The sequence below is a fragment of the Acanthopagrus latus genome, chromosome 5 (genome assembly GCF_904848185.1).
Source record: "Acanthopagrus latus isolate v.2019 chromosome 5, fAcaLat1.1, whole genome shotgun sequence".
Lineage (NCBI taxonomy): Eukaryota > Metazoa > Chordata > Actinopteri > Spariformes > Sparidae > Acanthopagrus > Acanthopagrus latus.
The window spans coordinates 27631358-27654446 of NC_051043.1; the positions used below are offsets into that span (position 1 = coordinate 27631358).

A 23089-nucleotide genomic window follows, 5' to 3' on the forward strand; every position below is an offset into this window, starting at 1 on the left:
CACACACACACTTGTTCCCAAAGACACGAGTGAAACCGCTGCAGGGCACAGCTTTGTTTTTGTGTCTCCCCTTCTAGCTTAACCTAATTTATTAAAGATCATGGAGAGCTGAAGCTTGTTGCGGTTAAGCTCTTCCGACTGTTTGCTGCACAGACCAACGACACAGATGCATTTCCGCGGACTCGATTGCTCTTAATGCCTTGATTTGTCTTTGCTTGTCTTTGTTCCACGCTGAGGTGGGTTTGACAGAAAGCAGGAAACAAAAGGACAGTTAAATCTCATGACTCCATGAGAGGAGAGATCAGTCATGCTGTTGGTTTGCTCTTGGGTTGTGTTCAAGGTTGTATTTCCATGCAGGTGATGTGTTAACATGTTATGAATCTTACTCAACCTATTCTTCTTTCCTCTTTGTGTGTCTTTGCTGCAGATGGTGAGTCGACGGCGGTGTGGAAATAAAAAGATCTCACGCTGAATTAAAAAAACACAGCGTGGGAGAAAGTGCCGCCACTGAGCTGGTGTGGCATCTTTGTGAGCCGATAATTGGAGTGAAAGCAGTGTTGGGGTGATCATCTTTCACTCGGAGCCACTCACCTTTCATGCCGCGGCCTCAGAGCCAGCTCTCAGGGCTGGACTGTCAGTGGGGACGGAGGCGATCGGCAGAGCTGCACAGTGCACGGCTGTAAAGCATCTTCCTCATGAGACTGAAGAGGCTTACATGAGGGAAACGTCATGCACTTTTGTGGATGACCTTCACGCAGGATTAAGACACTTTAATAGACTTTTTCTTTGTTTTCTTCTGGGCCCGGCGGGGCTGTCTGGCTGCAGCAGGGCGAGCTGGTGTTGATTCTTCTGCTTTATGAGTTTTCACCATCGGGAGAGCGTGTCTGAGTGGCAGGGGGAGCCAACATGGCCAAGCCTCTGCTGAAGATACAGCGCTACTTCCGCAGGAAACCCGTGCGATTCTTTTCCCTCATCCTCCTCTACCTGACGGCCGGGAGCCTCGTGTTTCTGCACTCCGGCTTTGTCGGGGACAGCGGCCCCGGAGCCAGAGGGGGCCGGGACTCGCTGGTAGCTTCCGAGATGGGCAGCCGGACTTCGCTGTCTGACGCTCGAGGGCTCGGCATCATGAGCCGAGTGTTTAAGGAGACGCGCAGGTCGGGACGGAGGTTCGGACCCCCGTGGATGAAAAAGGCCAGGCAGGAGGGTCAGGAGGTGCGCAGGGGCGGAGACTACACCAACAACTGGAACCGTGCACTCAAAGGACGCAGTGCCAAAGACGTAGATGATGGAAGAGGTGAGTTACACCAAGACTGCACACCTCACCGCTCTGATCTCACCATGCAAAATGCAAGAGATTAATTATGGTAAATTATTAAAGATGAGATTTGACTGTTCAAAGAAGTGCGGCCATGTAATGCAGCTTGCACTTACTGCTACAACAAACACATTTTAAATGAGGGGAATGATCTCAAAACACGCCAGCAGCTGCAGACATAATTACAGTCACAACATTAATTATTTCTTAGTGTGTACGACCAGATTCTTGTTTTAAATATGATCGTAACAATTATTATAATGACCTCCTGTTGTTCTTCTCTGAAACATAGCTGCTAATTAGAATATTCAACAAAAATCAACAAACTTTTTTTCTTTTTCTTTTTTTTTTACAACAGGGTGATTTATAATGCACATCTGCTGCCAAGCACACAGGCAGCACTTATCCCTCTGCACTTCATGTTGATATGAAACTGATTCGGAGTCGTCTCTGATTACAAACTGCAGCACGTTAACGACGGAGAGTTTCTGGTTTGTAATTGGTCCTGAAGGAAATCTCTTGAGAGTGAAGAGAGATGATGATTATGATTAAGCCCCTCTTGTTTGTCTGAGAGCGAATCCTTCCAGGGTCCGACACACACGACGCCGCAGCTGTTCAGCCACGCTCGAGCCGCGGCGTCAACGCTTTTATCTGCTCCGTGTGGTAAAACCATCAGAGGAGGTTTACATGTAAACTTCCTGACTGGCATGTGACATCTTATCGAACCGCACAACGTTTTGACAACACCAGCGCGAGGACAGGAAGTGCGCTTCCTCGGATGGGACGAGAAATATCCTGCTTATATTCCCTTTTCAGTGAAACCTGATCAACGAGCTGATTGGAGGATATCATTTTACTCACTTGGCCCACTTCTGTCTTCCTCCTGTCTCCTTTTCTTACTCTGTCAAACACTCTCTGCACTGCTGGATGGAGTATGAATTATTTAGAAACCAACCAAACAATGCCCTGCTGACCAGCACCAAAACACAACATATGCTGGTCTTACTGGTGACCAGGATAATCTCCCAACACTCCCAACACATATAACTCACATTCCTCTCTTTCCTCTTCAGTAAAACCTCAGTGTCAAAGCAGGAATGATGAAGATTTCAGTCTTGGTTGATTTTCCAGCGACAACAAGTGCAGTTTAATCTTGCAGGTCACGGATATGTGGAGGCTGCAGAACAAACTGTTATTGCTTTTATAAAGAAGTCAGGCAGTAATCTTCCTCTCCGTCACTCTGTCAGCGACCAGGATCTGATGTTATGCTGTGAGAACAGCAGAGCCGAGCGACAGGACTTTGTTACCTGACTGAGACGTTGGAGGTGTGCAGGTGTGTGTCGCACGAAGCTCATCGAGGCTGCGCCGTCTCTGCAGAATCTCAAAAAATGGCCGCTGACTTGTTTTGTAGCACACGTTTAATGAGTTAGAGCTCGTCGATAAAAACACATTGCAGTTCCTGTGACTACTTCATAATAAAAGTCAACTCATGCTGCAGAAGATGAATGCTTTTAATGTGAAGCTGCAGCAGTAGGAAGTGTCGAGTGTGAATGAGCAGTAACACAACAACAGCTCCTCATCCTCATTCTGACAGGAAGTTAAAGGTAAAGTTTCATCGTCCACAAAACTTTTCTGCAGCTTCACGGCAAAGTAGCGTTACAGCGTTCTCCTGAACATCTGAAGTAGACTGAGACTTCTTTTAGAGATATTAAAAAAAAACACAACACGGCTCCACACAGCTCTTCCAGGATAAACCTAAAAGTCTTCGCATGCACTTCAGTCGATGGTGGCAATATCGCACGCAGCTTAGCGGCTTCAGAGGAGACCTCCACCTTTAAAAATGGTGTAAACAACATCTCTTTTTTAAAATAAATATGGGCTCTCAGGGCGTCTGGAGACTTGGATTGTGTGGAACAAGCTGTATAGAGAAGTTTTATAGTTTTGTTTGCTCGCTCTCATCATTTATTTAGGAAAATACTGCGTTGCTGTTTTGCTGGAAAGCTCAAGAAACTTCTCGTGGACTCCAAAACTTTCCCTGGTAGCGAGTAGAAAATGATAGTTGTGTCATATTGTAGCTGGTAGATGTACTAACTATTTTTATATTATTGTATAAGCTCATCTTACTGAAGCTGTCGGATAAATGTAGTGGAGCAAAAACCATCATATGTTGAAATAGAAGTATAGAGTAACAAAAAATGATATTCCCAAAGTTCAGCACTGTAGCTGAAGTGTAGAATTGGGACGATGTGAAACTGCATCAATAATTAAACTAAAATAAAGAAGGAGAAACAACTCATTCAGCAGCTGGTCCAGGTACAGCCTGGTTGTTTCCATTTATTCGTCTCCGTGACATCTTAAGATAGACGCTGATAGCCGTAAATCACTCCAGTGGTTTTACAATCACTCTGTCGTGGGTTGTGTTGGTTTCTGGTTTCCCCTCCAGAGTGCAGTTCAGGTGGGAAGACAATCCAAACTGCCCCCAAAACCATCAACCATGAGCGTCTGTGGTGACTGTGGCTGCTGTCTGTCCTGATGGTTAACTCTCTTTGCTGCGGGACAGACGCCGACCTCTCTGAGCCTCAGGAGAAAAAATATATTCTATTACAAAAACACTGAGTCATAGTGCAGCTCGGTGCCTCGCTGCACATTACGGTGCATAATATTGAGGAACAATGTTTTACTGAGCATCTCCTCAGCTAAACAAACACGTTCACGCTGCTCATCTGATCAAATGAGGGCCTCTGCCTGTCTCGGCCCTCCTCCTCTGCTCCCATCCTTCCCCTTTGTCTGAAAAGCAACCTCGCAGGACTTCAGCTGAGAAGTGATAATAGAGTAATTAGCAGCTTCAAAGCGTTTGTTTGCTCTCATACGTGCAGCACCGCTCATTACTCTGCAGTTGGAAAAAACTGAAAGCCACCTGAAAGCCGGTTATGTATTTCCTCTCCTCCTCGCTGCAAAACGCACTCGTTCTCACCGACTCTGGACTCAAACTGGAGATAATATTGCAGCCCGAGTTGCAGAACACAGCGCATGAACACATTTGCACTGCGTGGTGCAGAAGCACAGGAGCAGACTTGGAAGGAGTATCTCTGAAACACTGTTGACTTCAGTTAACAGGATCCTCTGGAGGTTTCTGTGCAGCGGCACTGAAACTATGAAACAGACTCGCTTCTAATGCTGCGGACACATCAGCTGTTTCATCCTGTGCCCTCGTGTTCTAGCCGAGCAGGGACACACTACTCAACACGAGCGCCCCGCCTCACTTGAATCGGCCTCTCCCCTCCTCATGAAGCAGATTATTTTCCAGCCCGACAATTGTTAAGAGAAAGATTACAGCTGAATCCTGCAGCACAGCACACGCTGCTGGAACGCAGGCCTTTTGACCAGAACAATTAAAGTAATGCAAGGGACTAGGACTCATTTAGCTATTAACAGAGGCTCAGAGGGGGCAATGGCAACAGCACAGATGGCGAGAGCCGGTTTGTTATTTAAAGGTACAGTCGGGCGGGAGGGAGGGAGGGGAGTGTTTGAATGGGAGGGAAGGAAGCTGTTGAGGGGTAGCTGCCTCTGCAGAGGTTCACTGAAGCCCAACCCCCCCAACCAACACACACACACACACACACACACACACACACACACTTGTGAAATAATGCAGAGATGACTGCCACTACAGTTACAGGCCACTAGAAGGGGATGTGTGTCTTCATAAATAAATAAAGACTCTGCCCCAGTTTGGACTCCTCATGCTCTTTGTTACTACACCGTTAGAGGCTCATGATGAAGGCTGCTGCTGCAGATCGTATTCACTTCATGGTCAAACCTGCTGTACAGGAGCTGAACATGTCTGTGTTTATTCTCACCATGTGCCTGTTCACGTAACTAAAGTATATTTTTCCGTGTCTCTGTTTTCCCAGCAAAGTACATCGGCTGCTACATCGATGACACACAGAAAAGAGCGCTGAGAGGAGTTTCCTTTTTCGACTACAAAAAAATGACTGTGTTCCGTTGCCAGGACAACTGTGCAGAAAGGTATGAGAGAGAAATAAAAAGCATCCACTAGATACCCCTCTTCATCGCACTTATTTTATTTTCACAAAGTAGAGCTGAAGGCACAGAGGAGCCGAAAACACTGACGCCTCGTCCTCAGTGTTGTCACGTAGAAGCAGATCTGATGATGCTTCTCACAGATATGAAAAGATCTCTGATGCGCAAAAAATAGTTAATAACACAAAGTACAGAGGAAGAAACCGAGATTTTTATAATCAAAGTTGCAGTCTCGCAAAGCAGTGTGTGATTTCTGCCACTAGACGTCTCTCGAGCAAAACAAAGCAAGAGATGTACGTAACGTGGGATCATGGGAGCCGACGTTTCAAGTTTGATTCGCGTTGTGTTTCTCGCTCTCTGACTCTCCAGGAAGTTCTGGTGAAAGGCGACCAGATTAAACATGAACACCATCAGCTTGAGCAGAATAACAGAGTTCTCCGTTTAATGAAAGTTCACAACAAGTTCAAACATTTTGATGCACAGATGTTATAGATAAATATCTTTTATCTCAATGAACGTCTTTGTTTATCACCATGACAACTGGAGCCTGTGCAGATGAAGATCACGTGATACGGCTGAAAACTCTTCAGGCTATTAAATTGACCTTAAGGTGCAATTATGTCAGTTGTCAGTTCAATGTGCAGATCTAACGACACTGAAGAACAACATCACTGTCTAACTGCAACACAGCATGTGGCCAAACGTATATGGAGACCAAGGACATTAAAGCTGACACGTGTTTCAGCTCTGTGTTACAGACAGCTGAGGGAAGGTCCTCATCCTGTTTCAACACAGCACTGCCCCTGTGAAGAAGTCACTGTTTTTAGTTTATTGTGGAGAATCTTGAAGCCTGAACCTCATCCGACTACGAGCAGATCGACCTGTTATGGAGAAAAAACAACGAGCTGTCTGATCTGTCTGTGCGCGGCAAACTCTTTGTCTGTGGTGGAAAACTACCTGCAAGACCGGAGCGCAAAACTGAAATCAGATTGATTGCTGTCGCTTCAAGAACGGGCCTCTAAAATAAAAGGAGGGCCCACCTCAAGGCCTGTTAATTAAACTGGAACAGATCAGTTCACGCAGCCTGTGGAGGCTCTCAAGATTCAACAAGAATCAATTTATTAACATGTGCCAGGAGCGACACGTGAAGAGGTGCGTCGTCGCCACTGTGTCGCCTTTCACACGTGAAATCTTCTTTTATTTACAGTAACTTCATCCTGAGCGTCTCTTAAACTCCCAGACATTTATTCTTAATTATTTTCCAGATCCCACTGTTAACAAATGACAGTACTCTGTGCCAAATGGTGCAAAAACATCCATACAGCATATTTAATACAAATATTTGAGACCTTGCATTTCCTGTAATTACTTCTAAATAAAAGTGAACCCATGTTTCAACAGTCAAAAGTTGTAAACGTGAATCAGCAGCAGTAGGAAAAGTTGGATTTGCAGTAACTTGCAGCTCTGACAAGAGACTGAATGACAACTACTTTATAGAAAGACAATTGATTAATGTAGATACGATTGAATGCAGACCACAGGTAGCTTCTGAAACAAGTCAGTCTAGATTCATGAACATTTAAAGGAACATTCAGTTAAAGAGCTTTTTCTAGAGATCAGTATGTTTTGGATTTTATAGACAAAACACATCTGACGCTGATCTGAAAATCCATGACATTTAATGGGAGTAAATATCTGCAGCCAGGTTGTAAGTTGATTCTTTAAAAAAATAACATTTGTATCAGTATTAAAAATCCAGTTATTATCGCTTCCTGGTGTTTGTGTGGGGTGAAAGCATTGAACAGCCTTCGTCGCTCTGCTCCTCTCCTCCATTTGTCCCCCTGTTTCCTCACCCATCTTCCTCCCACCTCCCTTCTTTCTCCCCGAGGAATCTCTATCTAATGCATTGAATTACACTCATCACTGATTCACAGAGCGGAGAATAGGAACAGAGAGAGATGCTTGTTGTTTTTTTTCCCCTCCTTCCTCCTCTTGCTTTTTTTTTCTTTGCTTCTCCAGGAGCTGCCGGTTAATAAAAACAGACAAGCAAATGAGGGGCAACAGGCACACTGCAGCACACGGAGGTTCAGGTTTGACTGACAGCCCAGGGGATTTGTCCTGTGTGAGGGGTGTGTTAGGCGTCTAATTGCATCGGAAAGGCCTCCTGGGAGTCAAATGCTCCACGAGGCAGAGAAAGAAAAGGAGGCAGGGAGGAGACCTTGTGCGATGGAGTCAGTTTTTCCAGTATATGTTCAAGTGGTGTTGCCTTAAATCCTCATCTGCACCAAACAGTTTAACATCTTCTCTGCATATCCAGCTGCTCTGGATGATGATCCATGAAGGATTAAGACACATAATGAAGCTTCAGAGCTTCAATCCGTCCTCCTTCATGGACGTTGCTAATCCGTCTTCCTTTTTCTCCCTCTCTTCCCCTGCAGGGGTTACATGTACGCCGGTTTGGAGTTCGGAGCCGAGTGCTACTGCGGCCACAAGATCCAGACGGCCAACGCCTCGGAGAGCGAATGCAACATGGAGTGCAAAGGAGAGAAGAGCAACCTGTGTGGAGGAGCCAACCGGCTGTCCATCTACAGGCTGGAGCTGAGCCAGGAGTCAGCACGCCGCTGTGAGTCGCTGCTGCTGCTGCCCGTCACAGGAGGCCTTTTACATCTGAATCACTTCTTTCAATGTGGAATTTGATATTAAGAAAAAACAAAAAGAACCAGGCTCCACTGATATGATCCACCGAGACACAGAGATGCTATTTTTGAGGGGGCGGGGGGGGATATTTGTTTTGTTTTCGGGGTTGACGCCACAGTTGGGAGCCGGCTGCTTTGTTGTGTTTACCTCTTCCCCCCCCGGGAGAGAGCTGTGCTACCTACGCACGCCGTGGTTCTGCATCCCAAACAATCGGCTGCCTGCTGCTTTGAGAAAAAGTGAAGCGAGGTGAAGAAAGAGGCTGAATATGAGAAGCGATGAAAAAAGACACGTGTGTGTGTGTTAAGGTAGTTGCGAGACGTTGTGGGTTCCTTTCACTCTGTACTTTTTCGGCTGCGATATCTTAAAAATCCCCCTGGCCGAGAGTTGAAGTCACTTCATACACTTTTCCTCACTCTTCCTTTTTCGCGTCTGTGAGTTTTTTCTTAGGAAATTAATCAGCTGATACAAAAGAGCTGGTACACACATCTGTGACTGGAAGCAGCTCTTGGATGTAAAACCTCCCTTCAGTTCTGTTTGTTTATTATTATTTTCATTTCTGCTTTTTCCCGTCCTTCTGTTTGCCGTCCATCAGACTGCTGAATAAGCTCTTCATGTGTGTGTTTTCACCTCTGACCCTGTTCCCCCGTCATGTGAGCCCTGCTCAGAGCATCAAAGAGGAAATGCAGATAAATGTGTCGAGGTGGTAGTTTTGTGGTTTTTGACACTGAAGGTCACACAATCGAACGTTTTCTGTGCAAATTTTTCGTCGTGCAGCTGGTCGTCCACATCAACGATCTCTTATTTGTTATTCAAAACCTCCTGTGTGTTACGAGCTAGCGTAGCGTTTCAGTTTGATCGGAAAGGCTTTGTCACATCTGAGGGCAGAGAAGGGCAGCAGAAAGAGGATGCACCGAAGACACACTGCAGGGGAATAGAGAGAACACGGACATTGAAAATGCAACTTTTAGTCAGAGAAAAGGTCAAAAAAATTAATAAAACATAACACACGTGGTCGGCGCTACAAGCCTCACAGCGTTGGTAGATTAGCTTAGGAGTCTTCGTCGGCTGCTGCAGAGAACTGAAGAATTACAGCAGACGCGAGGCGCAGTTTTGCATATTTTACTCAGATCTCATCACTTTTAGCTCTTTACTGTCATAGATTGGTATTCGTGACTGTAAAGAGCTACAAGTGTTTGGTTTCTTCCCTCTGTTGGTACCACTTCTTCTATGGAATGACGTCAGAGACAGTGTTATGTGTGTGTGTGTGTGTCAGTGTGGGTGATGTGTTGACAGCGGTTGACAACTAACACAGTAATTTTCAACCTCTCACAAACAGATGCTGCTCACTACCCTTCTGTTAAAACCCATGATATTAAAACCACCAGATGTTTCGTTCATTTCGATTATCCATTCCGAAAATGTCCTCTGGGCTGAAAATAACTGTCCCATCATTCTGTACAAGTGAGCGAAGAAGAAGCAAACCAAAGTGCGAGACGTCTCACAGTTGAGGACTTCCTGTGCCAGGCCGAGGCAGCTCTTATCTGCTCTCGTGATAAACGGTCTATGCATCAGACCAGAATGAAGGCCTGGGGTTAAAGGTCAGCCACACACTGCAGGGATGTAGCTGCAGCCATTGGTTGAATGTGTTGGCAGGTTCAGGCCTCGGTAGACTCGGGGAGAATCCCGGAGGGAGCTCTTCATCAGGGGTCAGTGCACAGAGGCCAATCTGATGGAAGATGATGCTCAGTAACCATAAAACTGGACTATATAGTGCTTCTGTTGACGCTTTGTGTGTGTGTGTGTGTGTGTGTGTGTGTTTCAGACGGCAGCGCCATCTTCAAAGGGTGTTTCCACAGGCCGGACAACGTCACGCTGGCTCTCCCCTTCAGCGCCGTCATCCAAAACATGTCCGTGGAGAAGTGTGTGGACACGTGCACGGAGAAGGTGAGGGGTGCATGTGTGTGTGTGTGTGTGTGTGTGTATACATGCACGCGAGTGTGTTGTCAGTGTGTAACGGCTGCCGTATTTCAGGAGAAAACGCTGGCTGTCCTGGCCGGAGATCGATGTCACTGCGGCTTCCCGACCCAGCTTTTCTCTCTCCACGAGCCGGAGAACGAGGACATGTGTCTCAACCGTTGCCACGGCGAAGAGTTCGAGAGCTGCGGGAACGACGAGTACTTCGTAGTGTACCAGACGCAGGTTCAAGGTAAAGCTCGCAGGCTCACGCTCCCGGCAGCAGCAGTCACAGCGGCACATGAAGGGGCACATGTGAGGCACGTCAGGAAACCAAAGTGTCAGCCACAGTCACACATTAACACTTACAGCTGCACAGGATGAATCGAGGTGTTGCACAGCTCAAGCAAAAGAAATACGTAGTTTCAGATTTGTCACATTACATTTATTAATATTACCTGACAGATACATCACCACATCGGCCTCGCATGCAAAAGTTTACATAGGAACTTCAGTATTAAAAATGTGTTGGGGTTTTTCTGGCTTTCATAACAAAAGCACTCATCAGTCAGATTGAGCTCTTCACCACAGGAAGTGGTGCAGCTCGTACAGAAGCTGCCAGCAACAAATGAAACTCAGTTGTTGGCAGCTTTGATATATAATTGTTTTATTTGTTTGTTTGTTTTTTTATCATTTCATAATCAATGTTTACTGGAGAAGTTTAGCTTCTGTGTATCGCCTCCTCCTGGGTGACACTTTGTAATAACGACCATTAATAAATTATGATTTTATAGTTAATTAAACTTTATTTATTTGACTTTAGGTTGCAGAGAGTCCACTCAACTTCATACAGGCTGTTCAAATAATGTTTATAGAAGAAGTACACAGTTTTTATTTACCATTTACAGAGAAGTACAAACATCATTTGCAACTTTACAAGAAAATAAAGTCCTTTATTTATGGTTTACTAAGATTTAATTGTTGTTAACTGTAAATTTACAATGTTTTGATTATGATTATTGTTAAGTAAGTGTTGTGTTTATTTACTTCAGCTGCTAAACATGAAAAAAATTTATCAGCACCTGAATTAGCAAATCTAGCGCAGAAAAAAACAAATAAATACAAAGAGATACTGACTGATGTATCATTAACTTTTTTTATTATTATGATTACAGAAGTCTTGTATGAGTCCGTCTCTATCGTGTGTGCTGATGTGGGCAGTGTTTCGAGGAAGCCGTGGCTTAAGATCAGCAGAGAGAAAACACACAGAGAGCCCAGTAAACAAAAAAATGTAGCTTTGATGGCGTGAAGGCAACTAAACAAAAAACAAGCAAGGAACGAGGAAGTGAACCTGCGAACACTCGAGACTGCTCAGGAATCTGCCAAACTTTTTTTGACTTCAGTATGTTCTGAGCCCACGCATTCACGTCAGCGAGTTGTTCGGAGATTTATGTTAAAGAGGAATCAAGCTAACCCACTCACAACACTTTAACGTGTCGACATCCATGAATTCGGACCTTTTTGACCTTTTTTACTGCTGTGAAACATCTTTACCACAAACTTCCAGTATTACAGCACAATTCTTTCTCTTCGGCCCACCTAAACAGGAAGTTTCTAAGTCTCAGTATTTATTTTAGTCTTGATTGTGTTGAGTCATAGTCGACTCCCCCCCGTCACGGACCATGCTCATGTTTTATCCACGCAGATTTGTTATGATTTCACAACAAACCAGAGCTAAAAGCCGGTTGCTCTGCGTGTTCTGTCAGATAACAGGTGCATGGACCGCCACTTCCTCCCGTCTCGTGCCAAGCAGCTGGTGGCCCTCGCCAGTTTTCCCGGAGCCGGCAACACCTGGGCTCGCCACCTCATAGAGCTCGCCACCGGCTTCTACACCGGCAGCTATTATTTTGATGGCTCCCTTTATAATAAAGGTGAGCGTCAACATTCATTAATGACCTGATTTAATTCACAAACACATCCGTTAATGCCTCTGTGTTGTTGCTGTTGTTGTTGTTGTTTCTCAGGGTTTAAAGGGGAGCGGGACCACTGGAGGAGCGGCAGGACCATCTGCATCAAGACACACGAGAGCGGCAGGAAGGAGATCGAAGCCTTTGACTTGAGCATCATCATGATCCGAAACCCTTACAAAGCCCTCATGGCGGAGTTTAACAGAAAATATGGCGGCCATATTGGATTTGCCTCGCAGGCCCACTGGAAAGGAAAAGGTGAGCTGCTGTCACCGCCGTAAATCATCCGTGTCAACGGCAATAATCAGTGAAGCTTGTTGGTAACATTTTATATTAAAAAGTTCCTACAAGTAGTTATAAGATGCTTATTAACATCATGTGTTAAAAGGACTGTTTTTGTTAATAACAGCATAGTGAGTTTAATTAAAAATAGGTCACGTAAGACACTAGTACGGTGGCCTAGAAGGTCAAAACATCACAGAAAACACAGCAACAGTTCATCAAACACAAAAAAATGGTTGTGTTTTGACCTTCTGAGCCACCATACTTAACACGTTCTTCAGTTTACAAGGCGATTATGTATCTGTGAGGATTTGGCCAGAATATATCAGCTGAAGAACAAATGAGTCACGACTGGAGGTTTGCCGAGTCTCCGGTCTTGACACTTGTGTTACTCAGCAGTGTTAATCTCAGTAATCACCCAGCAGCCACTTTGAAGTTTTGAAATATTAAACATAATACGAAATATGCCACCGGTGTCCTCATGGGACATTTGTGGTGACATTCCAAAAAGTTGAGAAATGATTGATTGTGATGTTGGATGGGGAGGAAATGGAGGAAATGAGCAATAAAATCCGGGCCTGTCTCAGCGGGTTTGACCTTATAGAACAAAGTGGTTAAAGATTTGAGGACATGCCATCAGGCACAAACCGCTCTCAAAAAAATGAGAAATGAAACAAATCAGTCAATGAACCACAACCTCACTGCCTCTGGTTAGTCAGATCATGAGCTGTGTCAGCGGGGTAAAACCAGCTTGGACTCTCGTGCTACACTTCTGTGTCGAAGATGTGCACAGAACATTCTTCACAGCTGACCCGGCAGACATTTTGACTTGTCAAAGCAGGAGAAGCACATCTAGGATTTGCAATATTAATGATGGCTGCGTTCCATTTAGTTGGGCCGGTTCCCGGGACGCTGACATGACTTACCGGGACATTTATGCAATAAAGCTTTTATTAACATTTTTAGGTCCCACCTGTCAAAAGTCAGAATGTGAAAAGTGTCTGTCTGAGCTGCAGCACCAGCTAAAACAAGGCATTATATAAATCGCCAATTAATGGACCACATCTTATAAAAACTACTTCGTCATGAAGTCTAATGTTACATGACAATAAAGAAACGTCTATGTAGGACACAATGTTCTCTACACAAAGAAATAAATAACTTTGTGTAAAACATTTGCCGAATTTACGAGAAGCCCCGAATTATTAAGATTTTAGGAAAGACATAGCATTTCAGAAAGTTGAAGTTTCTCCTCACTCAACAAACTCACAAAATTGAGAGATTTTATAAGGAGGTCTGGTGAATTTCTCAACCTCTTCGTCTCCTTGCTGTTGTCGACTGTACTTGCTGCTTTAATCTACAGCATGTTGGAACGTTTGCCGTCGACTAAATCATCCTGGCTATTCAAATTAACACAACATACATGAATATCACAACATTTACGACATCATCATCGTATAGACGGACCTCTCAGCGCCCCCAGCTGTGACTGACTTCCAGTGTACCTGCTGCTGCAATGATTAAAATATGTAATATAAGGAAAGAAACATTGCTTTATTCTCTGAGGGAGCGTTACACTAGTCGGTGGCTCGATAGCTTCTTAGCACACAGATTGGAAAAAGAAATATCTGAACTCCCTGTTTTTTTGTAGCGAATAAACAAACAAGTGAACATTTTAATTAAGATGCTGTAGAGGTGCCGGTCAGCAGATAAATGTAATTTATCCAAAATGTGAAAAACTGTTGCTTTAAGAAAGCTGTTTGCATGTGGGAACAGAACCTTTGATATCCTTGTGTTACAACATGTGTGTTTTTTAAGTAACTTCCTCTTAATTTCTGCTCAAGAAGTAAAAAAAAACAAATGATCTCACAGCTTCTGTGATATTTAGCTGCTGGATTAAAAATGTTAGTGTTAATATAAAATATTAAGGCCGACATTTTAGACGATTCTGTGATATATTAAGACATTTTATCACTCTACATTGTGTAAGCATTTAATAATGATGTGTCAGCACGTTTAGATTCCTCTGGAGTCTGCGCGATGATTAAAAGAGCTCATTAACGAGGTCGTCGTTCGTGGCGTAATTAAAGAAATGAAACCTTTGGGGTCCTTTAACTCTTTTTGCCAAGATACCATTATATTTCATGCATATTCTGCCATCCTCGGTGCATTCGCAGCGCCAAAGTGGGTCCCGGTAACCATGGCAACTGGTTTTGTCTGGTCTGCGTATCGTCTTCCTGACTTTCTGTGAGGGGTTTTTAATCGATTTTTCCAAAGGCTGGAGAGTTGCCGACCCAGCAGTTGTCTCTGCCTTTGTGAAAACATCAGCACATTTGGCCTGCCGCTTCCAGTGACTGTTTATTCCTTGTGTTGTTGGGGAAATGATGCGGTGACATCAGCGAGGAGAAAGGCTGTGTGACAGCTGCCACTTCGAATACAGACAGACGATCCAGTCTGAGAGTCAGTGTGACATTGTGTTCGGGGCGCCGCTCGTACAGTTTGATGCGCTCACCTCTGCAGAGGGAGACTGTGGGGCTCGGATGATGTTTCAGACACGGATGCCTTCCAGCGCGAACCCGCAAAGTCAAGTGTAACTTATTTTGGAGGGCGTGTGATTAACAAAGCACAGTCTGTTATTTTCTCAGTGTTATCTCTTTGAACTGATAAGAACCGCCGTATCTTAATCCAAATCAGAATCTGCCATATTGGACAAATATGTGTCTAAACTGGCTGTTCAGGGGGAAGAACTGTAATTATTTTTAAGTTTGGTTTCCTTTAGAAAGCCTGACAATAAGGAGAACAAACCCAGTGAGGTCACAGCTGAAGTTCCTCAGTGATTCCAAAGAACTTCATAGATGCCGTATATGATATTCTGTCTACTGTGGTATTAAAGTCGCAGCTCTCATTGGTTTTTCTGAGACAGCACGTCAAACCAAGCAGGCTTTAAACTTTAACGACGACCTCTCCGAACTGTAAAGATGTGCACTAATGCAGCACAGCTCCTGCCAGAGGCAGCTTTTTATGGGCCAGTAGATTATCAATGACTAAAAGATGCAAGCAGAGGATTTTTCCTACAGCAGCTCAGCAGTTTGACTGACAACCACGAAAAAAACGTCCACTTAACTGTCCAAACATTAATAATAACTTAATAATTTCATGTCTCCTGCTTCCAAGAGTTGCAACAGACCTCTCAAGGAAAATGACGTCAGTGCTCGGCTGTCATGACTTTCACTTCCTCTAGATTCAGGCCCAAGTTGACTTTTATTTGTTTTATTTATCTGCTGAAGGAGATTAAGGTCTGTATTTAAAAACCCGCTCCGCCTACTTACTACTTAAACAGACACATGAGGCTCATTTTCAGGTTCGTCTTTTGATTTTTGTAGAAGAGGTTTAGTTCAGTTTTCTGCCCAGTGCTGCAGGATTTATTTCTCCCTCTGTTTCAAACACTCACATTTTTTTAGGTCCTGTCTCTATAAGGCCACGCCCCCTCCCAAATACCCAGTCCCCTCTGATTGGTCAGCTCACACACGCCTGACCCAGCACAGCTAACAGCAACAACAACAACAACAACAACAACAACAGAGCAGCAGCGTTAAATAAATTCTAATGAAACTAGTTGCTACGCATCCATTTTACAAATGTCTGACATGATGATGTCATAAAGTCACAGAATTAAAGGGCGGGACTACTGAGGAGTTTCTGGAGTTTCCGTTGGTGCTGATCATTTAAAGTTTTTCATACATAAGATTTTTATAAGTTTTTTACATCCCTGCTTATGTAGTTATGTGTCGTAAACCAGTTAGATTTGTGTTATGTTCAGATATTGATAGCTGGATAATAATAAAGATTTCCCAGAAATAAAAGCGTGAATAAAAAAAAAATCTATTTTTAAGAACGAACGATGTGTCACATTGGTTATTTCTGCTCATGTGATTCATTCTGCGACCACTTGAGAGCTGCTATGAAACATTACAGCTCCCACACTTCACTGTAATGTGGAGCAAACCGCTTGATGACTGTGGCGTCTTCTTCGGTCTCAGCAAAGAACTTATTATTAATGGCTTTCTAGAGCATTTTAAAGCGTAATGCAGAGTGTAGCTGAGTGGTTGTTCTGTCTCCCTGGTTTCACTCTGAATAATATAATGGACCTCTTTTTTTTTTTAAGCTATGAAGCTCTTTGTTTATGTTCTGTCCTCTCGTTTGTGCTGCAGAATGGCCCGAGTTTGTGAGGAACTACGCTCCTTGGTGGGCGTCGCACACGCTGGACTGGCTCAATTACGGGAAGAACGTGCAGGTGGTCCACTTCGAGGATCTGAAGAGGGACCTGTTCTCCAAGCTGAAGGGCATGGTCCAGTTTTTGGGCCTGAAGGTTTCCGAGGACCGCCTGCTCTGTGTCGAGGGCCAGAAGGACGGGAACTTCAAACGATCGGGGCTGCGGAAGCTCGAGTACGATCCCTACACTCCCGAGATGCGAGCGAACATTAATGAACTGATCAGAACAGTAGACGCCGCCTTGAAGAAAAGAAATATGTCGGGCGTTCCAGAGGAATACATGCCAAGATGATAAATGTGATCTCCTCGTTTCCCTGTTTCTCCTTCTATAATTGGACGTTTCTGTCAACAGACTCTGCATCATATTTTGTAGGATCACAAGACTTAGATAGTTATTATTTTTCTTTGAAGTCAGAAAGGTTAAAGCCGTAGTGAGAAGTCGGTCTCCTTACCCTCCTGTTTTCTCCACTCTGTCACCCTCTTTTCATTTTCCTTCAGCAGCTTCATGCATTAATAGAAGCGGCAGTTTGAAGCGTGGAGGCTTGTTTCTCTCTTCTGCTTGATTGAAAAGCACTTCTCATCCTGCTCCGTGCACATGTGCTGCGTTGGCATGTGCACACGCCTTAACATGAACAAGGTACACTAGCTGTGACGACAGAAAGCCTCGTCTGACTGTGACGGGAGACTTGCTGCCAGAGAAAAACACATTTCACCTAAAAAAGATGATATACAACAACTGCAAATTGTGTTTTACAAGCTTATTTTGTGCAAAACAGAAATAAGAAATCAAAAAAAAAAATCAAGATGTACGAATCTTCTGCTGCTATCACAGTTAGAGAGAATTAAAAAAAAATCTATTTTCTACATTAACTTTAAAAATTGTAGCCCTTTGAGGGGGAAAAATGCAATATGCAGGCTCTAAGTACCTGATGCTGATACTGTGTGTTTCCAAGGTTTTGTAAGTTATTCAACTTACTGTGCGTAAGAGACATCATGTTTTCAATGATGAACAGGTGAAAAACTCTCAGCTCCTCTAATTCAAGACGAATAATCCCTCTTGAAGGCACTGACTGAAGGAGAGAAGAGGATTTATCTCCGGTGTGCTGCGCTGCACACACTGACTAATTTGTTCGTGAAGATGTTTTTTTCCTAACACTGGACTCGACGCAGAAATCCAAAAAGCACCTCGCTGTGCAAACACTCGCCCCAAAGATCACTGAGAAATTAGGCATTACACAAGTTAGAGACGATAGGTTTCCCTTAGTAGTAGCATTTGTTAGAGAGTTTTTTTTTTTCTTTTAGGACGGTTATTATTATGTTTTTAATGCTTTGTTTGTTAAAGGAGCTCTGAAATGGTTAAAGCTGTTGATCATTTTAATCTTAATATTTCAGAAAAATAAAAAAACAAATAATCTCCTTAAAAGTGTGAAAAATCCAGCTCAGACTTTATAAGCAGCACGTCTTATAACAGTACTCAATGTGCTATGCCATATGCTTAAAAATAAACATATATAAATAAATAAATAAATACATAAAAGACTGATGAGTGACAGCCAGGAAACATGAACTGACCGTCATTTTCAGTATGATAAGAATAAAATAATCTATTTTTATAGTGTGTCCTCACACATCAACGATATTTGTAATGCAACAGGCAGAACGGGAGAAGTGGTTTCTATTTTTAACACACATGCTTTAAAAACCTGATCGGCTGTTGCTTCCATTGACAAGCCAGCACTTTGTCAACATAGGTGTCACATTTGAATGTATTTTCTATGGAATGAATGTGATGTGATAAGGCCCAATAAATGACTACATAAACTGACGCCAAGTGGTCGATTGTTTTGTTTATTTTTGGGGGGTTTGGTTCAAGATGATTCATCAGAGGGCGATTATGTGTTTTTAAGGATTTGCTGTGGACTGATCTCAGTACAGTTTCTCCATCCTTCTACGTTATTTAGCCGTAGCGTGATTAAAAAAAAAAGGCTAGAGACACCCAAAGATAAAAATTTTGCATTTCTGTTTCCATATAATCATATTTATCAGTCATTCTCAGGTTTATCATTTCTTTTGTACAAGTTTTAGTGCTAAAAACATAATTTATGTCTGAAACTCCTGTGTCTTTGAGGCCCCGCCCCCTCCTGAATACCCAGCCTGCTCTGATTGGTCAGATCACACAGGCCTGACCCAGCGCTGCTAACAACAACAACAACAACAACAACAACAACAACAACAACAGCTGTGCTAAATATATTTCTTATGTGGGAATTTAGCTGCAAGGCATAAATTATAGAAGTTTGTGACACGGTGACGTAAGAGTGATGTCACAAAGTCACAGATTTAAAGGCGGGGCTACTGATGAGGCCTTTCAGGAGCATTGTTTTCTGTAAGAGATGGGACGGACTTTGAGTTTTAATACTTCAATCTGATCTGAACACTTTACAAACACATGACGCCGTTGTTGTGACGTCAGACAACAGCTGCCTCGTGAAGTCAGGGTAGATAAATAAAGGACTTCCGACTGCGAGTGGCGTCCCGTTCTCTTTCTCCTCGTAGGAATTCAGAAACTTTTGAGATCCGAGTTGTCTGGAACGCAGCATTTGTCTCCAAACACCAGCTGGTTACCTCGTCCGTCTGCTCTTCTGCCAACACAACTGAAACAACGTGCTGAAAGATGTTTAAACACTCTGCAGAGCTGATTGATAATTATCTCCTCAGCGGAGCCCTTTCACATATACATACTGTTCAATTTCAAAGCGTTTCATTGTGACTCATGCACAGTTACTACATGTAATCTCTGCAGGCGGGGTCTTCCCCCGGCCTTCCACTGTTTCAACATCAAGAAAAATCACTTCTTCATGTCCTGATTCCTCCTGTGTTACTGTTACTGAGAAGTGAGCACCATAAAAGAAATTCCTTTTGAAAGAGTGAGTTTTTCCCCAGCAGATGCACATTAATCATATCTTTCATATCTTTTTGTGCAGTTTATAAATTCAGGAGAATATGATTGATCCCTGAACTCATCTGTTCTCTTCCAGCCTTCATTGTTTCACAAGTGTTGTTAAAAAATGTGTCTGAAAAATACTTTTGCGTAAAGAAGAGTCTCTACTGACAGCTGGTTAGCAGCTGTCATACTGTTGCAGTTATAATGTCTGCAGTATAAAATAAATGATACTTCCCATTATATTTTGCTTTTTTAGTCATTTTTGACCACATTTAACTACAGATTTAATAGTGTGGGATGAAGGAAGGGCAGGAAATAAACGTATGGAACAAAATCCCAGGACATCTGAGCACCTGGATTCAGATTAATTCAGAACTTTTATCAGAAGACCTTTTTTACTCCATGTGCATCTTCATCAGAGTCGATACAGAGACTCACGTCCTCGTAGAAAACCTCCCTCATCAGGACATAATCCAGCACAGGCTGGAGAAAGTGGACAGGATTTGATCCTTAATTCAAAAAGAGGTTCAGGATTTTCTGTTGCTTTCTTTACATTACTCAGATTTTTGTGGTCATCTGTGTATTTCATTTGAACAAGTGAATCCGTCTAATTAGGTCCTGATTAAGGGAGGCTGTTTAAGAGTCTCTGGATTGTTTAACTCCGATAAAGACGCTAAAACTTTCCAAACACAAGTCGTCTTTTAATAAAAGTCTGCGATCCCAGTGCTGCAGCACGCCCCAGATTAAATATCATATTTTAATAAATGTGTTTCTTCAAAGCTAACATTGTTCTTTTAACCAAACAGAGAAGTTCTCGGTTTTCATCTGAACATTATCACGAAATGAACTAATGACTTCCTGCAAAAAACGCCTCAGCCGTGACAGAATACGACACCAGACAGCCAACTAGCTCAAAACTTTACAGCTTTATTTCAGAGACAAAACATTCAAAAATTTATTGCACAGACCACTTTCACTACACAACTGACACACAGGAAACAACAAGTCCTCTACAGACACATGAGAGATAACCACACAGTGCAAATCTCAAAAGCTGTCCTCCGCCCAGTCACTGTATTCAGGTCCATCTCGTACAACACATTTAAATGCTGCAATACAAAAATAGTTGCGCACTGTGGTGTCAGTAAATAAAACCACAGAACAGTCCTTTCAGCAGGAACTGAGACAGTTCAGGTTTCAAATGAAAGAATAACGAGTACCATTCATTCTGAGCTGTCCTCCTTCAGCGAGTCGTTCCCTTTTTCTTTACATTATTATTATTTCTGTGTGTGTGGCCTGTGCTCTGTTTTAGTTGAGAGTCCGAGGAAGTTAATTCTTCTGAATCTGCGTCACTCGAGCTCCTCTTCTCTCCACGAGCACTGCGAACTGACCCCAACACGTATCAACAACTCAATACTATGATTGCACATTGTTCAATGATTATAAATCATACAATACACCTCATATATTACATTCCTTGTATTTCACAACTACATTTACAGTTTTAATCGCCACAAATGCAACTCTGAATACACTTCTGCCGGTTGAGACGGATCACAAAATGAGAAAATTTCAGAATAAGCTCGCAGTTTGTCTGTGAGCCTAAAGTGGCGACAGCTTTCTTCACGCTGTCAGCAGAAAAGTGCAACATTTGTACAAAGAATCTATACAGACTTGGTTGTGTGTTTTTTTCAAGCGTCATTTCATATATCCCGTGGTGATTAATTGCTTTTTCGAGCACTTCGGCACCTCTAGATGTGAGTGGAAGCTCTGCCGTCCATGGAGCTGGACCTGGACAGGTATCGGCTGATGGTGCGGCCTTCATCCGCCATCGCGTTCTCCATCTTTGAGAGCACGGAGCTCTTGAACTTCCGCTTGAAGTCGTTGCCCATGAAAACGTACAGCACCGGGTTGAGGAAGCTGTTCGCTGCAGCCATAGAAGCGCCTATCTTGAGTCCCGACTGTAAAAGGTTGTGGTCGTGGACTTCGTTGTTCAGCTCGAGCACGATGAACACGTGGTAAGGAAGCCAGCAGATGAAGAAAGCAGCGACGAGCGCCGTCATGACTTTGAAGGGTTTGGTGTTTTTGGTCATCCTGTTGTTTCGAAGTTTGAGGATGATGATAGAGTAGCAGATGATGATGATGAGGAATGGGACGATGAACCCGACAAGAAAGCGGCTCACTGCAACTATCTTGTGACTGTTCATGTGTAATGTGTAATTGTTGTAGCAGATGGTGGAGCCCATGTGTGAGCCCACCTCCCGGAAAATCGCGGAGGGAACGCTCATTGCTATGGCGAGAAGCCACGCCAGCAAAACAATAAAGGACGCCATTTTAATGGTGCGGTTGTTCTGGGCCCAAACCGGAAACATGACCGACACGAAGCGGTCGACGCTGATGATGACCAGGAGGAAGATGCTGCTGAACATGTTGAGGAACAAAAGAGACGGGACGAATTTGCACATGAAGCGACCGAAGATCCACTCTTCCATCACCATCTGGACGATGCTGAACGGGAGGAAGGCGCAGAAGACGAAGTCCGAGACGGCGAGGCTCAGGTACCAGGTGGTGTTGACCGTCTTCTTCATCTTGAAGCCAGAAATCCAGATGACCAAAGCGTTCCCGAAGAATCCCAGCAGGAAAATGAGCACGTTGACCACAATCAGAGACACGCACAAGCGGTCCTTTAAACAAGTCGTCTTGTGCGTGAAAACTGGCTGCCCGATGATTTCAGAGCTCACGTTGGTTCCATTGTTGTGTTTGTCGTAGTCATAGTCATATTCATAATCTCCATCTAGGAACTCCATGTTGTCTCAAGGAACAGAGCTGTCGTCGAGGTTTCTGTCTGAAAAAAGAAGAAACATTTTCAATAACCAGCTTTATATCGAACTCTGCATCATTTTCACATCAATAGCTCATTAAATTTAAATGTCTTTAACTTTAAATTAACTTCCGTATGATGTTCAGATTCTCGACGGATGACATACCTGCAGCGAGGACGCTCCACTGCTGTTGACCCGTCGGTGTCCAGAGCTCAAGTGTTGGCAGAGCCGAGGAGTTTCCTCTTAACACTGTCAGAAACACCCGTCATTGGTTTAGCAACCAGCTGACTGTGTGGTTTCTCAACACTTCCGTCACGAATATTTTCAGTACTGCATTTTCAGGTCTCAGAGGTCTCAAGCAAATTGTGGTAGGACCTTTATTCATAACATTTTGTGATGCGCTTAAAAAAAAAAAGAGAGAGATTTTATTCGCATCGTCTCACATTTCAGAGAATATTTAGCAGTTTTACTGAAACAGTCGGGCAGCAGAAACTTAATTTTGCAACTATTTTGGTAATGATTTATTAATTTATTAACTGTATCACCACTGAGTCACATTAACAAGGACATTAACTGAGATCCTAAAAGAGATTTGGCATCCCCTGTCAGATAGATTGAATTAAAAAACATTTTTTAAAAAAACACCCTGCTGGGAAAGTGCATCGTTCAGTTTGCTAAATTTACACCTGATTCAAAACACCGAGCTCAAAGCTCGTTACTTACCTCTTAATCTCTCCCTATTAAGCCATAATTACAACAAACAAAACAAATATTGTGCCCACGTGGAGCCTTC

General features: G+C 43.5%; 2 protein-coding genes across 2 annotated transcripts; one reads left to right on the forward strand and one right to left on the reverse strand.

Annotated features, from left to right (window-relative positions):
* Positions 1-867: 867 nt before the first annotated feature.
* On the forward strand, positions 868-18356 carry wscd2 (WSC domain containing 2). The gene is made up of 8 exons (XM_037099110.1): positions 868-1294; positions 5230-5344; positions 7798-7982; positions 9879-10000; positions 10088-10262; positions 11776-11940; positions 12034-12234; positions 16470-18356. The coding sequence occupies exons 1-8, from the start codon at positions 907-909 to the stop codon at positions 16820-16822; spliced, it is 1704 nt and encodes a 567-aa protein (XP_036955005.1). The 5' UTR covers positions 868-906; the 3' UTR covers positions 16823-18356.
* Positions 18357-20381: 2025 nt separating this feature from the next.
* cmklr1 (chemokine-like receptor 1) lies at positions 20382-22564 on the reverse strand. Its single transcript, XM_037099549.1, has 2 exons — positions 22462-22564; positions 20382-22319 (listed from the first exon to the last, which is right to left on the reverse strand). The coding sequence occupies exon 2, from the start codon at positions 22279-22281 to the stop codon at positions 21226-21228; it is 1056 nt and encodes a 351-aa protein (XP_036955444.1). The 5' UTR covers positions 22282-22319; positions 22462-22564; the 3' UTR covers positions 20382-21225.
* Positions 22565-23089: the final 525 nt, after the last annotated feature.